General features: G+C 43.8%; 3 protein-coding genes across 3 annotated transcripts; 2 read left to right on the top strand and 1 right to left on the bottom strand.

Annotated features, from left to right (window-relative positions):
• Window positions 1-7,855: 7,855 nt before the first annotated feature.
• Window positions 7,856-10,205, bottom strand: IWZ02DRAFT_423679 (uncharacterized protein). The gene is made up of 3 exons (XM_066765877.1): window positions 10,084-10,205; window positions 9,743-10,033; window positions 7,856-9,690 (listed from the first exon to the last, which is right to left on the bottom strand). The coding sequence occupies exons 1-3, from the start codon at window positions 10,126-10,128 to the stop codon at window positions 8,155-8,157; spliced, it is 1,872 nt and encodes a 623-aa protein (XP_066620191.1). The 5' UTR covers window positions 10,129-10,205; the 3' UTR covers window positions 7,856-8,154.
• Window positions 10,206-10,370: 165 nt separating this feature from the next.
• IWZ02DRAFT_435181 (uncharacterized protein) lies at window positions 10,371-11,508 on the top strand (the record flags this gene model as incomplete). The annotated part of the gene is made up of 4 exons (XM_066766423.1): window positions 10,371-10,712; window positions 10,765-10,865; window positions 10,916-11,271; window positions 11,327-11,508. The coding sequence occupies 4 exons, from the start codon at window positions 10,371-10,373 to the stop codon at window positions 11,506-11,508; spliced, it is 981 nt and encodes a 326-aa protein (XP_066620190.1).
• Window positions 11,509-12,646: 1,138 nt separating this feature from the next.
• Window positions 12,647-14,656, top strand: IWZ02DRAFT_43956 (uncharacterized protein). Its single transcript, XM_066766786.1, has one exon. The coding sequence runs from the start codon at window positions 12,897-12,899 to the stop codon at window positions 14,487-14,489; it is 1,593 nt and encodes a 530-aa protein (XP_066620189.1). The 5' UTR covers window positions 12,647-12,896; the 3' UTR covers window positions 14,490-14,656.
• Window positions 14,657-15,392: the final 736 nt, after the last annotated feature.

Genomic DNA, 15,392 nt, shown 5'->3' with positions numbered 1-15,392 from the left:
ACTCGCGTATCTACGTCTTAATCTCCTAATACTTACTCCTAATTAGGGAGCTAATAGACCGCGTATTAGGGTCTACTATATATATAAAGTTAGACCTCTATAACGCCTACTATAGACTCTAGATTAAGGCGGGAGATAAGTAGAAGATAGCCTTTAAGACGCGGTACGGCTACTATAAGTATCTAGTTATGCCTTTTAGGCTAGCTAATACTCCTATATCTTTCTAAGTATATATCTACTAAGCTATAGCCGGGCTCCTAGATTCTATCTATATTATCTACCTAGATAATATTCTTATATACTCCTAAAATAAGGTAGACTATGTATAGCACATAAAGTAAATCTTATAATATCTATAGGAATAGAAACTATACGCTAAAATCTTAAAGTACGCATTCTATATAAAACGCGTTAAGTTTCTAGGGTTTATAATCACCCCTAATAGTGTCTAAATAGACGCTAAGAGGGTCTAGACTATTAAAGAATAGCTAGAACTATAAAGCTATAAGGATATCTAAGTGTTCCTAGGCTTTACTAACTTCTATTACCGGTTTATCTAGAACTACTCTATACTAACCTAACCCCTATATGAACTCCTATAGGAGGCTAGTTAGGCCCTAGCCGGCACCTTATTAGATACCGTAGAAGTAAAGAAGGAAAAGACTAGAAAGGGGCCTATAAGGTAGTACTAACCCTAGTACTAGCTAGAGGCCGCCTAGATAGCCTTTAAATAGCTATAAGTAGCCTTCCTAGAAGGCCTCCTACTATAGTACTATAATCTAAAGCGCCTATTAACCCTAATTACGGACGCATCTAACTATATATATGTAGGAATACTCCTATAGCTAGCTATTAGTAGTAATAGGGCTACCTATTAGTACCTAATTACCTACTACTTACGTAAATTTATTACTATAGAGGTATAGTATGATACCTATAATAAAGAATTACTTATAATTATAGAGTGCTTTAAGATGTAGTAGTACTACCTAGTATATATACCTACCCTAATATAAGTCCTTACGGATTATAATAACCTCCGCTATTTTATAGATACTAAATACCTAACTATAAGGTAGGCTAGGTATACGGAGTTATTAGCGGAATTTAACTTTAAGATTAGCTATAAACCTAGCTTAAGTAACCCTACTAATAGTTTATCCTACTACCTAGACTACGTAAAGGGCTTTAAAGAAGTAGATAAATAGCTAGTATTAGATATACTATTACCTACTCTATAATAGAAGCTCTAAGTAAAAGACCTTAAGGAGTTACCGGGTACTACTATACCCCTAGTTACTAGCTAGATAGACGCGTTATAGTACCTACTTAGAGTAGAGGTACTAGTAAAGCTGCCCTTAAAATAAGTCTAATAACGTAAGTAATACCCCCTTATAGCATCCTTACTTACTAGTATTAGCTTAGCGCTAAGTCTAACGCCTTACTAAGAAGTAGTAGTAGCTACTCTTAGTGAAATAGTATATACTAACCCCCCTAAGTCCCTCCTCTAACTACTTCTAGATAGCTAGAGGAAGGACCCTCTATCTTAGGAGATCTATATAGATGGCATAATAGGGGTAGATAGTACTAGAGAGGGGTATTCTATAGACCCCTAAGGTCTTATCTACCGGAATAGTAAAGTATAGGTGCCTAATAGCACCCTACTACGCGGTAAGATCTTTATACGGAACTATAACGACCTAGTAGGCGGATTATTAGCGGTATTCTATAAAGATAAGTAATATCTTTATTATATACCGTATGGTAGATGGTTTATAGTAGAGAATGTAGTAGATTCTTTACTATAAGAGAACTTCCTTAAAGGACTAACTAGCAGGCTACCTAAGGGTGTTTATATAGAAGAACCTATAGATTCTAGAGAGTTCTATCTCTAGGTAATTAGTAATAGGTTCTTCTATTAATAGAAGACGATTTCTAATTAATCTAGACTAGAAGATTCTAGGCCTTAGTAATAAGACAATCTAGAATAAGGGCTAGAATCTAAAAGAACCCGTAGGAATAAGTTCTTAGTAATAGAAGAGGTCTAGAAGAGTCTAGAATAGTCTAGACTTATTCTTAGGCCTCTAACACGGATACTTTAGCGTTAAATACATAATAGAGGTTATTAGCCGTAAATACTAGTAGCTAATACTAGCTAAAGACGTAACCGCGTATATAGGAGACTATAATGCCTACTAGCGAAATAAGCCGCGGTAGTATAAGCTATACGGGCTCCTTAAACCGGTCTAAAGACCTATAATACCCTAGTAATATTTCATAATAGATTTTATTATAGACCTTCTAGCCTCCTAGGACCTATTAGGACGCGAATATAACGCCATCCTAGTCCTAGTAGATAGGTTTATAAAATACGCATAGTACTTTCCTATATAAATAACTATAAGCGTAGATAGCTTAGGTACTCTTATCTAGCGTAAGGTTATTATAGTAACTAGGTGCCTAATTAATATTATCTTAGACTAGGGTAGCCTCTTTATAAGTAACTACTAGAGCGTATTCTACTACTACTTAGGAATTATTTAAAAGTTAAGTATAGCGTTCTACCTATAGACTAATAGGTAAACTAAGCGCTAAAACTAGGAGCTAGAGGTATACTTACATATATACGTTAACTATAAATAATCGGACTAGGCCTTACGCCTATAGGAGGCAGCCTTTACCTATAATAGTAAAGTCTACTTAATAACTAAGTTCGCTCTAATATACCTAGCCTATAGCTAGGTACCTAATCTTCCTAACGGCGTGCTAGATAATACCCTAGATGGGGGAGGGGAACTAATAGGGCTACTATAGGGCACCTAATTAATAATAAAGGGGTTACTATAGACCCTAATATTATAGTAATAATAGACTCTAAGTAAGCTTAGCGGGCGGAGAGCTACCTCCGCTAGCTAACTAAAACATATAAGGAGGCTAAGGAGCGTATAGAGTATACCTAAGTACTCTAGGCTAAGTATACTAACTATTACTAATTAGATAAATAATTTAATATAGGAGAAAGAGTACTTCTTTTATTAAAGAATATCCGTACTAAATAACTAATAAAGAAGTTAGACGCCTACTATCTAGGCCCTTTCCCTATTATCTAATAATATAGTAGGCTAATATATAAATTAGACCTCCTACTAAGCATAGTAAGGATCTACCTAACATTCTATATCTCCCTACTAGAACCCTATTAGGGCCTAGTAGACGCTAAACCCTACCCCGTTAAGATTAATGATGAGGGTAATAAGTACTAGGAAGTAGAAACTATTATTAACTATAAACTTACCCCTAGAGGGGTATAGTACTACATTAAGTAGGTAGGCTATAGGAATAAATTTAATAAATAGATATATAAGGACGGCCTAGATAACTACTAAGAAATAATAGACGTATATAAGTCTACCTATAACGTTTTAAAAAACCTAGCTAAATATAAGTAGATAGTACCTAAAGGGGCGACTAATAGGCTAGCCCTAGTAGGCCCTATAAAGTAAGGATAAGGACGACTCCTAGGGTCCTAAAATAAATCTAAAGGGGTAATAGTAGTAGTAGGGAGCCCCCTTAGGACCCTAATAGACCCTAATAATACCCTATAGAAACTAGGAGATAACTTAGGTGATAGCCTAAGTAATAATATAGATATATTAACTTAAAGAGGAGTACGGAAAGGATTATAGGTAGTAATAGGTAAGAGTAAGCGCTAGATAGGAATAAGCATATCTTAGAAACCATCCTATAGACTTAGCCTAATATAAGTAGACTATTCTACTAACTATACCCGTAAAAGACCTTAATTACTATAAGGGTATTAAAAAAGACCTAATAACTCTACTAACCGGACCCTACATAGGAACTAGGGATAATAGGAACGCCTAACTAGCATAAATAGATCCTATAGAAAAGAAAACCTAGTTTAGTAGCTATAGTAAAGGGTATTACGGTAAGTAGGTATAATATATATACGTAATAGCTATAACTACTCTAACTCCTCATTTATAATAATATTAGTAGGCTTATTAGGGCTAAAGAGACTACTAGTATTCTACTATAGGTTAGCTAATAGGAACCTAAATAGGGTTATAAATAGTAATAACTTACCTTCTAATGCTCCTACGTAGCGCGGTAACTTACCTAATAATAATAACCTAACTCTACTAGTATAACCCCTTTACTCTTTATACTATTACCTATAGCCTTAGTATAGTTCTAAGCTATACGCTCTAGCATGTTTAAATAGCTAAACTATAAAGCTAAGGGACGTATAAATATATCTTACTAGGCTAGAGTAGTAGCGTTATACATATCCTTATCTAAAAGCCTATAAGCATAATCTAGCTTAGCCTTAGAATAGGCTGCTAGTAGAGGAATAGTAGCTATACTACTAGTAGATACGGGAATAGGAGATAAATAAGATACCTAAGTCTAAGACTAGGTCTAGTAATAAGACTCTAACTTATTATACGCTATAGTATAGTAAGTATAGTTAATTAAGTACTTACGCTCCTCTAGTATAATGTTAACTATATAGTAAAAATGCTTATTAATCTACTAATAACTAGTTAGTAACGCGCCTAAGTAGTACCTAAATAGTATACCTATTTATACTAATTAGCTATAGTAGTATAGTATATATACTTACTACTCCTACCTATTAGCGCCTTATAACTAATAAATAATATATAGATCTAGGCCTAAATAATTAAAGGGTCCCTAGAATAGTTAGCTATAGCTATTTAGGAAATTAGCCCTAATAACTTACTATAAGTAAGCCTATAGCTTATAACTACTAGATAATAACGCGCTAGTATCACCCCTAGGAGAGCCGCTAGGCGCCTTATACTTATAAGGAGAGGTCTATAGCTTTATAATAGGGGCTAAAGAGTTACCTAGTAGTACCCTAGACTAGTAGTAAATATATTACGCATAAGTAGGGTGATCTAATAGCGGCTAAGGCTAGAAATAAACTAGGTAGCTATAAACCTCATTATACGTAAGACGAAGGGGGGCTATAGTAAAAGTTATATAAAGGTAATAGTTAAAAAAGATAGATAGTAGGTAAGATAAGTAACCCTATTTATACGCTACTAGCTACTAACTCCGTACCTATAAGCTAACACCTAGGCGCTTATATATAAGCTATAAGGCTAATAATAAAGTAGATAACTCTATAGGCTTAAATAAAGAAAACCCTATTACTATATAATAATGCTTAGGGCTATAATAACGCTAATTATAGGCTAGAACATGCCTAACGGCATAACTATACCCTTAGGCCGGATAATATAATAACCTAATAGGTAATACTACCGCTTAACTCTATACTACTTAGTACCCCTAAGACGGCTACTTACTAATAGTCTAAGGATAGCCCTTTTAGAGGGGAGGATAGTATAATACTATAACTAAGGCGGGGCCTAGAGAACTCTAACTAGGACCTAAAGGGGGCCGTACTAGGACCTAAAGAGGGCTATACGTATTAGTAAGGATATATAAACGCCCTAAGAGACGAAACCTAATAAACTAAGGTTTCGTCTAATATCTATACTAAACATATTATTATTATTCACCCTTAATTCGACTCCCTGCGGTACTAAATCTCATAAATTCTTAGGGCTATAATAATACTAATTATAGGCTAGAATACGCCTAATAGCATAACTATACCCTTAGGCTAGATAATATAATAACCTAATAGGTAATACTACTACTTAACTCTATACTACTTAGTGCCCCTAAGACGGCTACTTACTAATAGTCTAAGAATAGCCCTTTTAGAGAGGGGGATAGTATGATGCTATAACTAAGGTAGGGCCTAGGGAACTCTAACTAGAACCTAAAGGGGGCCGTACTAGGACCTAAAGAGGGCTATACGTATTAGTAAGGATATATAAACGCCCTAAGAGATAAAACCTTATAAACTAAGGTTTTATCTAATATCTATACTAAATATATTATTATTATTTACACTTAATTCGACTTCCTACGGTACTAAATCTTATAATTATGTTAGGTACTAGTTAGGACGACCTTAATAACTCTATCTATAACATTATTACTACTACTAGTAGTATAATCCTCCCCTTTCCTAACTTTAGTAATACTAAGGATGAAGAGGAGGACTACTTAGGCCTCTTCCCTTCTAGCTCTATCTAGTATTAGATTATTATAGATGAGGTTATTATTAGTCTTACTCCTTATAACGCCCTACCTATACCTAGTTATAACGCGCGCTAGATCTTACCTACTAAGCTATATATGCTTATTACTATTAGCATTACTAAGCTACCCTAAGGCTAGCGCCGTTTAATCTATACCCTACCCCTATTCCTATACCTTAGTATTAATAAGCGCTTTACGGTCTAGTAGGGCTATCTATTACCTAGCCGCATTACTAACTACTATATCTACTTATAGTAGATCTACGGTAATAAGCTAGAGCATAATATATTCATTATTTACTACCCTAATACCTACCCCTTTCTATCCCTCTCCCTTAGTAATATAATTAAGGCTATAGGTAGCCTTATCCTTAACCGCCCTAGCGGCCTACCTAACTATAAGACCTAGTTCCTTACCTACTCTACTAGTACTAACATCCTACTATTTAGCTAGCTACCTAATAAGTATAAGTCTAGCTAGGGTCTTATCCTTCCTATTAAGTAGTTCTGCTACCTAGTCTTCGTCTATATTAGGAACCTCCCTAACCTAGGCTATATCCTCTATAAGTGCCCTAGTAATAAAGAGTTCTAAGCCCGTCTTATCTCTTACGGCTTTACTAATAAGTAAGCTACTATAGTAACTATAGTAGCTACCTTAGCTTATACCCTTTCCTTACTATTCCCTTTATATAGTAGATTAGTATTACATTTAATAGCGTTTTAGGACCGCGTAGCTATAAGAAGAGGGGAGGGGTATTATTATAGTTTCTAACTATTTACATCCTTAGATAGATCCTATAGTTAAAGTATTAGGCTTAAAGTGCTAATTCTCCGTATATACTTACTTAGATTAGTACTTTAATCCTACTATTATAAGACTAGCTTACTACGACTAATTATTACTATAAGAAAGGAGTTAACTTACGTGCCTATATCTTAATCTCCTAACACTTAGGGTTCGTATTAGGGTTATAGAGGTAAATCTTAAAGATAAAAATATTATAGCTATACTTATTTAGATATTATATACGAATATAAGAGTTAGGGCCTTTTCTATAGTCGAAATATAACCCTATCTTATAGTATCTATTACGGCCTTTAACTATATTAAAGTCTTTAATATTATCTACTAGATAATAGTTATATAGGAAAACGTTAGAGAAAATTAGTTCTTAGGCTATATCTACTAGTAAAAGGGAGATAAGTACTACTATAAAAATATAGGTAGTAATAACCTAGATACGGTTAGTAAGGTCTAATTATTACTAAGGAGCTAGGATTTACATAATATAATATAGGTACTAATAAAGTTAGCGATTTTAATAGTAAATTTATTAGTAATTAGTAATAGTATCTTAACCTATAGATAGTAGTAGTAAGGCTAAAGACGTACGTATATAGTAGTTTAGACCTACTAAAGATAAAAGGTAGATTTTTCTTATTTAAAGGTAATAAGCTAAATACTTATATACTCTTATTATTAGATTATTAGAGCTCGTCTATTTAAGCTTATAGATGCCTTATTAAGGAAGCTTTTTTCTAGCTTTATAGGGACTACTAATAGACCTTTCTTTACGTACTTAGTTACTTAAGTTAGAAAATACGAATCTATAATATTACTAAATAATTAATATATCTATCTAAGCTAACATAGATAGACTAATTATTAAAGAAGGTACTTTTATAATGCCCTTTATTACGGAGTTTTATAGTTATAAATAGCTTTAAGGGCGTCTAAAGTAAAGTTATAGTATAGAGAATAGTAAGCTTTAAGACGTATATATATTAAACTTTATACTAATAAGGCTATAACTTAATTACCTATCTTACTTCTAATTAACTTCTAATAGCTAAGTAGCTAGATCTATCGACCTATTATTAAGCATACGTAAAGTTAAATAATACTAACGCCTTATAAAATACTAGAGGAAGAAAGAAATTAGAAGGAAAAGCGCGAAAAACGCTAAAGAGGGCTTCATGCACATTACTATAGAATGCTCGACTGTAGAAAGCTTGCCTGCATCGCTCTCCTCTCCTTCTTCAACGGGCTGAACGTAAAGCCATCAGACGTCATAACCGTGGGACCCTTAGCGGCACCGCCTTTCTGACTAAGTGTCTTGTTCAATGCTCTTGTTGCGAGGATTCCCTTGCCAGGAAGAGGCTTAGCAGGCCTGTCTTCCTCGTCGTCAATGTCGAAGAGAGTCTTTCCAAGAATGCTACTCTCCCCTCCAAGTTTCCTTTTCTTCTTTTGAAGAGGCGCAGATTCTTCGTGAAAGTTGGGAAATGCGGCAAGGGACTTTCGAGGCTGCTTGGCGGTCTTCATCTTGGGCTTGAGGGTTGTGATTTTGGCATTGGCGTCTTTCACTTTAAGCTTGTCTTGCGCGGCACGTGTATCGGTGTTTTGGTTTTCTGGCTCCTCTTCCTCAGATGCTTCTTCAGCAACCTTCTCCAGAGTTGGCGCGACGGCCTTTTTGCGTTTGGGGGCCAGTTTGGCATTGGCCTTGCTGTTGGGCGCCGTTGAAAGGGGTTGGGGCTCAGAGGATTGCGCTCCATCAGCCTTCTCGGCCTTTTTGGTCTTCTTTGCAGGTTTCTCAACGACTTCCTCGATGCTCTGTTCAACATCTGCGACCTCTTCGTTGACTTCCTGGATGGGACTGTCTGGTGCAACACTCGCGGTGCGCTTCAGAAATGGAGTCATGGAGAAAGTGGACTTGTCGCCAAGCATGCTAGACGCCCGGTGCAGCCTCTTCGCAGTTGGACCGTCGCCGGGAGTTCCAATTGTCGTCGCGTCAGGGTCTGCCTGTATAGCGCGCTTGCGGGGATTAACCGCTTTTGTAGCTTCCATGGCAGTAGGTCTGGCCGCTGCCTCTGCATGAAGTCTTTGAACGTCGGCTTGGACCTCCTTGAGCTTCTCCTTGGTGGTCTTGAGCTTCGACTTGTAGGCTTCGGCGCGCTCGGTGGCAAGCGAGGTCTGGCCTTCGGCTTCCATTTGAACCTTTTGGATGGCCTTTTCTGCCTTTTCACGCTCTCTTTTTTCTTTGACGAGCTCCTTCTTGAGTTCCTCGAGTCTCCCCTCATCCTTGGCGTCTTTCGCAGCCTCCTTCTCAAATTCCTTGTCCCGCCTTGACTTTTCGCGGTCTGCAGCCTTCTGCGCCACCTCGAGTTCTTTCTGGGCTTTTGCGGTCTCCTTTGCGGCCTTTTCTCGCTCTTTTCTTTCCGCGTGCAGCTCTTTCCTAAGCGTCTCGATTTGTGCTTGAAGTTCCGCGTCCTTTTCGTTATACCTCTCTGATCGTGCAAGGGCGCGCTGAGTGGCACGCTTTTCGTTTTCGAGCTCTACCTCGGCGGCATCAAGCTGGCGTTGAAGCGATAGCTTTTCGGCAATGACGTTCTCTTGCGATGCGAGTTGGGAGCGCAAGTGTTCGAGTTCGGGCTTGAGTGCGGACAATTCTCGCGCAAGCGCAAGCTTTTCGGTAAGGATCTTGTTAGAATCAGACGAGATGTGCTCCATGGAGGCGAGTTGGGCCTAAATAAAGGTCAGCGTGTGATGTCGAATCCAACGCGCCTCGCAGTCCAACCTTGGCCGCTTCGAATTCTCGTGTCTTGATTCGGAGGTCGTGTGAAATGCGCTGGACCTCTGCCTCTTTCTCTGCGACCTGCGCAAAGACGTCGTCCAGTTTTCCTTCCAGCTCTTCGTACTTTGTGTCCTTTTCGTCAAGATCGTTGTGGAGCTGTTCGTTTTCATCTTCGAGAAGCATCATGCAAAACTTGAGCTCGCGGATGGATTCATCTTTGGCTACCGTATCGTATTTTGCTTGGCTACGCGCGAGGTTCAACTCGCATTCGGCAGTATGGAGTTGTTGTAGAAGCTGCGCGACGTTAGCCAAGGCGCGGGTAAGAATGAGAACCCTGCGATTACTTCGGTGACTTCAGCTAGCCCTTGCACCTCCGGCTTGGGCGGCATAATGTGAGATGTTTGATAGGGAATGACCGGGTAGAGATTGATGGTGGTTTGCGGAGTCGGCGCGTCAGTGCGGTAGACGGGCGTTGGTAAACAAACCGAGTCGGCGAGTCGGCGACCCGGAGACGGCTTAGTCAGGGCCCGCCGCGAGCTCCCCCGATCAAGCAACGTGGTAGGTGACGACGCATTTCCCCAGGACTGGAGCTTCAAACATTTTCCCACAGCTTCAAGGCGGCACATCCAGGATGAAGCTCTTCTCGCTCCTGACCCATTTTCTTCTTCCGTTGACCGCATTGGCGGCCAAGAAGGCACCGCCCGCCGACCGTTTCGACTCCTTCCGCGCACAGTCGACGCCGCTGACGCTCAATGACAAGGTCTACAACGAATTGACAACGGCGCCGAGAGACTATGCCGTCGCCGTGCTGTTGACGGCACTGGAACCGCGTTTTGGCTGCGGGTTATGCCAATCTTTCCAACCTGAATGGAATCTGTTGGCAAAGAGTTGGACCAAGGGTGACAAGCATGGAGATAGCCGGTTACTCTTTGGCACTTTGGACTTCATGGACGGAAAGGCAACTTTCCAATCTGTATGACATTTCAACACCCCAGTCGCCTATGAATTGATGCTAAAAACCCCAGCTCATGCTCCAAACCGCCCCTGTCCTTCTGCTGTTCCACCCTACCGTCGGTCCCAATGCTCGCGTTGACAGTCAGCCTAAGCGTTACGACTTTGCCATGGGGTAGGCGGTCATGATTCCTCTCCAAATTCAGAACCTAACTCCACCAGCAGTCCACAATCTGCCGACGGCATCCATGCTTGGATCTCCCGCAGCCTCCCCGAGGGCCCTCACCCACCCATTGTCCGCCCCATCAACTACGTCAAGGTTGTCTCCGTTACGACCGCCGTCCTCGGAGTCATCACCTTCGCCTCGGTCGCGCTGCCGTACATTCTTCCCTTGATCCAGAACCGCAACCTTTGGGCAGCCATCAGCTTAATCCTGGTCCTGCTGTTTACCAGTGGCCACATGTTCAACCACATTAGGCAGGTACCATATGTGGTGGGCGATGGCAAAGGTGGGATATCATACTTCGCGGGTGGATTCCAGAACCAGTTCGGCATGGAGACTCAAATCGTCGCCGCTATTTGTAAGGCACCCGCAACTAAAACCAAGTTTGAGTTGAAATGCTGACTTGCGACTAGATGGACTTTTGTCCTTCGCCGCAATCTCTCTCGGCCTCAAGGTGCCACGGATCGCGAACCCCAAGACTCAGTCAATTGCCGTCATCATTTGGGCCGGCATGATGTTTGTGACGTACAGCTTTCTGCTGAGCATTTTCAAGATCAAGAACGGCGGCTATCCCTTCTACTTGCCTCCATTCTGAGCGCGCTGTTCTTATCCTGAATTGTCGAAAATGCCATGTATGTAAGTCCTGTTCATCAGGGCTGCTCGGGATCGACTTCGCCACATGAAAGTGGTAAGACGAAACACCAGTGAATAGAAAGTAAAAAATGATAGAAACATCATTCTTTCCATGTGTGGATTTCCGATTATAGTATTGTCTTTTTGTTGACCTTTTCTCTCTGCTTTGGCCACACTGACTCATAGTCGACACGGAGTGCTCAGAGCCGCCGCGAGTGACCTTATCTGGAGACGGAAGCCGACTGTAAGCCCCGAGAGAGACCAGGAGATGTTTTGAAGGTCAAAGGGAGGAAGAGATCAGATAGGCCGAAATCAGGAAGATTTTGCAGGGGGAGAAGAAATGAGTAGAGGAGTTGCAGCCACATCTTCGAGGTGGGAGACTTCTTTTCCCTGATTGTGGCCATCGCTGACTGCTGCACCAGATCGAGTTGACCATACTTGAAATTTGGCCATCTCGACTACTTATGGACGGAAATCGACCGCTGTACGACTGACTCTGGGATCACGGCATCTCCGTTGCTATTGTTTCTGTTCTGGTCTCGATGGCTGTTGTTGGACCCTTGCCCCAAAATCAACAATCCTTCGGCTGCTGAATCGACGAACGCCCAAAGGCGTTCTATTCGCCTCTCGGCCCTTGTGTCTCCTTTGTTCCTTGTGATTTCTCGGCTTCGATATGCCTCTTTCTGCCTTTCATGGACATCCTTTGGCTCAGATGCTTTTGTTTCAATTCTTCTCGGGAAATATCCATCTTGGACGTCGACTCCTCCGAATCTCAGCTACTACGACACTCAGGTCTAGCGAATTGCGCGGGAGAGTCAACGAAAGCAAAAACTGTGAGCTCATGCGTTGATCTACCAAATCTGTCACATTCGGTTGCTCGTCTTTGAAGCCCTAGACAACAAAGCAAAGGCGCCATTATCAGCACATGACGGCCAACCCGAGCCACGTTCAGGCACAAGGTCAAAAATAACCCTGGACCGACAAAGAGAAAGAGCAGTCGTCTGCTTGACCAGCCGAATACAGATGACAGTGTGCGCCACGAGGCCTTTGTCACAATGGCCACGACCCTAGGACTTAAGAGCAGTAGGCCGCCAGCTGTCTTCGTGAGATCAAAGGTGACGCCTGCTTCAATTTGTTTTCCTTGCGGACCGGTTTCCCTCGTTTCTCCTTCTTCGTCAAGACAAAAATACAGCGGAGCTGCGCTTCGACTCAACGCTCGTTGATTCCGTCCATCCACTCCGACCCAGTCAGTCAGTCTTTAGCCAACCAGTCGTCGGCACAAACATCAGCCAAACGTAGAAGTAAACCGATCTATCCCAATTCACCACGATCCTTGTCTAGACATTCAAAATGGTTCCCAAACATCTCACCATCAACGCCAACACGGCCCCCTTCAAATCATCTCGTCTGGCCATTCCCCCATCCCCCTTTTCCCCACGCCTGCCCCTCACACCGCCCGCGACGCCGCCGAAAGCGCAACTCCCGCGACCCTCCAACAAACGGGCCCTCTCGTCGCCCTCGACGCCGCCTCCCTCGGCGCCGCTCAACTGGCTCTGGCAATGCCACGTCTGCTATCGAGCGTACCCGCTCGGGGCAACGCGGCGCTGTCTGGACGACGGACACTATTTCTGCTCGGGCACGACGGCGGTGAGCAAGCGCAAGGGCAAGGCGAGCAGTCGGCGCACCAAGCGGCACCGGGCGTGCGCGAGCGAGTTCGACTATTCCAGCTGGAAGGCCTGGGGCGAGTGGCGTCGCAGCGAGGACGCGTTGCTCGCGCTGCACCGCAAGGGCGGCGGCGCCGCCGCGGACGCTGATGACGACAACGACGACGATGTCGATGCCATGAGCGTCGACTCGGGGTACGTTAGCAGCAGCAGCGGTGATCGCGCCAGTCTGCCCAGCCAGATGAAGGCGCAGACAAAGGACTGCTGGAATACGTGCGATTATCCGTCCGAGTGCCGCTGGGGCAGCCAGTATGGCGTGCAGAGCAGCACCACGTCTTCCACTTCTTCTACAAGCCAGACTGCAGCGTCCGGCTGCAACTTTACCAGCGTCTGCGCGCCCTCTTCTTCGTCCCTCTCCCAAGACCCCCTCACCTCAACTCCCCACTCGCCCCTCTCCCTCCAGACCCAGCCCCTCATCACCACCACCGCATCCTCCGCCCCATCTTCACCCACAAACACATACACGCCTCCAACAACCTTCGACGGTATCCTCGAAGGCACGCCGCTCGCCAGCGCCCTCGCCAGCGCCTCCGCCAGCCTCAGTCCCACATCGCCCAAAGACGTGCGCGAGCGCTTCTGGGACACGCTGCTGGACGCGGCGCGGCAGCGCAAGCGAAGCGGCTCCACCACCACCACTACCAACAAGAAAAACCCCGGGTCGCCGCTCGCAAAGGCGGTTGCTACGCTGCCGGCGGTTGTCGAGGAGGATGAGGATGAGGGGGAGGAGCTGGGTGAAGGAGATGATGTTGAAGATGTTATGGAGAAGGAGGCAGACGGTGAGACGATGAGCGTCCCACTCTTCTTCGACGCCGTCGAGCAGCAGCAGCAGCAGCAGCAGGCAGAGGCGGAAGACGGTCACGGCGGCTTTGAGCGCTATCTCGAGCTTGACCTTAAGCTCGAACCGCCCGCGCTACCCGAGCCCTCGCTATCGTGGCAGGGTGCGGCGGCGCTGAATCGGAGCAGCACTTGCGGCGGAAACGTTATCACCACCACTGCTGCGAGCACCAGCACTGGCCGCGCATTCGACTTCGGCTTCGCGGACAAGGTGCAAGGCGCGCTGGCCAGATCGACGGTCGTCGTCGCCGTGCTGAGCGACGTCAGGAACAGTGCGCGCGGAGAAGGGGAGCATCGCGAGTGTGTGAAGGCAGGGAGGCTGGCCGGGGCGGGCATGGGCAGGGCGAGGAGGAGGTTGGTTAGGAGGAATAAGATGGGTTTGTGAGGTAGAGTAGGGTTTTGTTCCTTTGTCGTGTGTGTCTTTGCATCTTTTGTTGTTGGGGTTTGTTTGTTTGTTGTTCTTGGCTTCCTGGGCTACATGTGAGTTGTGGGATTAGAGGGGAGGGAGGCTCACTCAGATTGCGCAGTTTCTGTACATAGATGACCGTTGATCAATATTTGTTTTCTCGCGTTTCGCCACCTTGCCTTGCTGCTGCTGCTATCAAAAGTGTGAGTGAGGTGGTATACCAAACAACTTAGTAGCGATATGAGCATTGACTTCGGTAGTGGTGGGGTCGCGACACGCGAAACATCCATCCCATCTGACGAGAGAGACTACCTAGATGGGGCCGTCCCGTCCCGTGCTCGTCCCGTGCCGCCCATCTGCGGCGGGAGGACGTTGGAGACGTGTCAGACTGACTGTGAAATCATTAGAGGAGGCGAAACCAATTGACTGGTTCTTGATTTCTTGGGTGCAGTTGCATTCAATCGAGGGCCGACGCGGGGAGGAGCTGGAGGGGGAGTGGTAGATGGCAAGCAAGGTCAAGGTAGGAACCGTTGTATCGCAGCGACACAGAACCATTTTTGTCGACTTGACTGATGCCACGATGGCAAGTACCAGGTAGTGTGAGGCAGATGTGTTGTTTGCAGCCGTACACGACGGCCAACAAAGACGCTGTGTACAAAGTACAAAATGTACCCACCTATGTAGGTGCACAGTCAGGAACAGGCAAACAGAGAGACAGCGCAACGAGTCACACGCTCCAGCTCTACCACCCATCTGTCCGTCGCCGTGGCTATGCACGTGTCCATCCCATGGTCGCATCAATTTATCGCTGGCTGACTCGTTCGACGTTCTGAGCTGGATGTGCATCGTGATGCTGACTGTGCTGTGCGTGCAGCGTTTTTT

Source organism: Phyllosticta citriasiana (assembly GCF_038021145.1).
Source record: "Phyllosticta citriasiana strain CBS 120426 chromosome Unknown IWZ02scaffold_11, whole genome shotgun sequence".
Taxonomy (NCBI): Eukaryota; Fungi; Ascomycota; class Dothideomycetes; order Botryosphaeriales; family Phyllostictaceae; genus Phyllosticta; species Phyllosticta citriasiana.
Note: the sequence above shows the minus strand (reverse complement) of the source record. Positions and strands in the feature narration are given on the sequence as shown.

What these genes read in the sequence shown, in the direction of transcription:
- IWZ02DRAFT_423679 (XM_066765877.1), bottom strand. Translation starts at nt 10,128, where the DNA reads ATGCCGCCCAAGCCGGAGGTGCAAGGGCTAGCTGAAGTCACCGAA. An exon ending in GGCTAGCTGAAGTCACCGAA is followed by an intron (nt 10,034 to 10,083) that starts GTAATCGCAGGG and finishes AACGTCGCGCAG; the next exon opens with CTTCTACAACAACTCCATAC. An exon ending in GAGAATTCGAAGCGGCCAAG is followed by an intron (nt 9,691 to 9,742) that starts GTTGGACTGCGA and finishes ACCTTTATTTAG; the next exon opens with GCCCAACTCGCCTCCATGGA.
- IWZ02DRAFT_43956 (XM_066766786.1), top strand. Translation starts at nt 12,897, where the DNA reads ATGGTTCCCAAACATCTCACCATCAACGCCAACACGGCCCCCTTCAAA.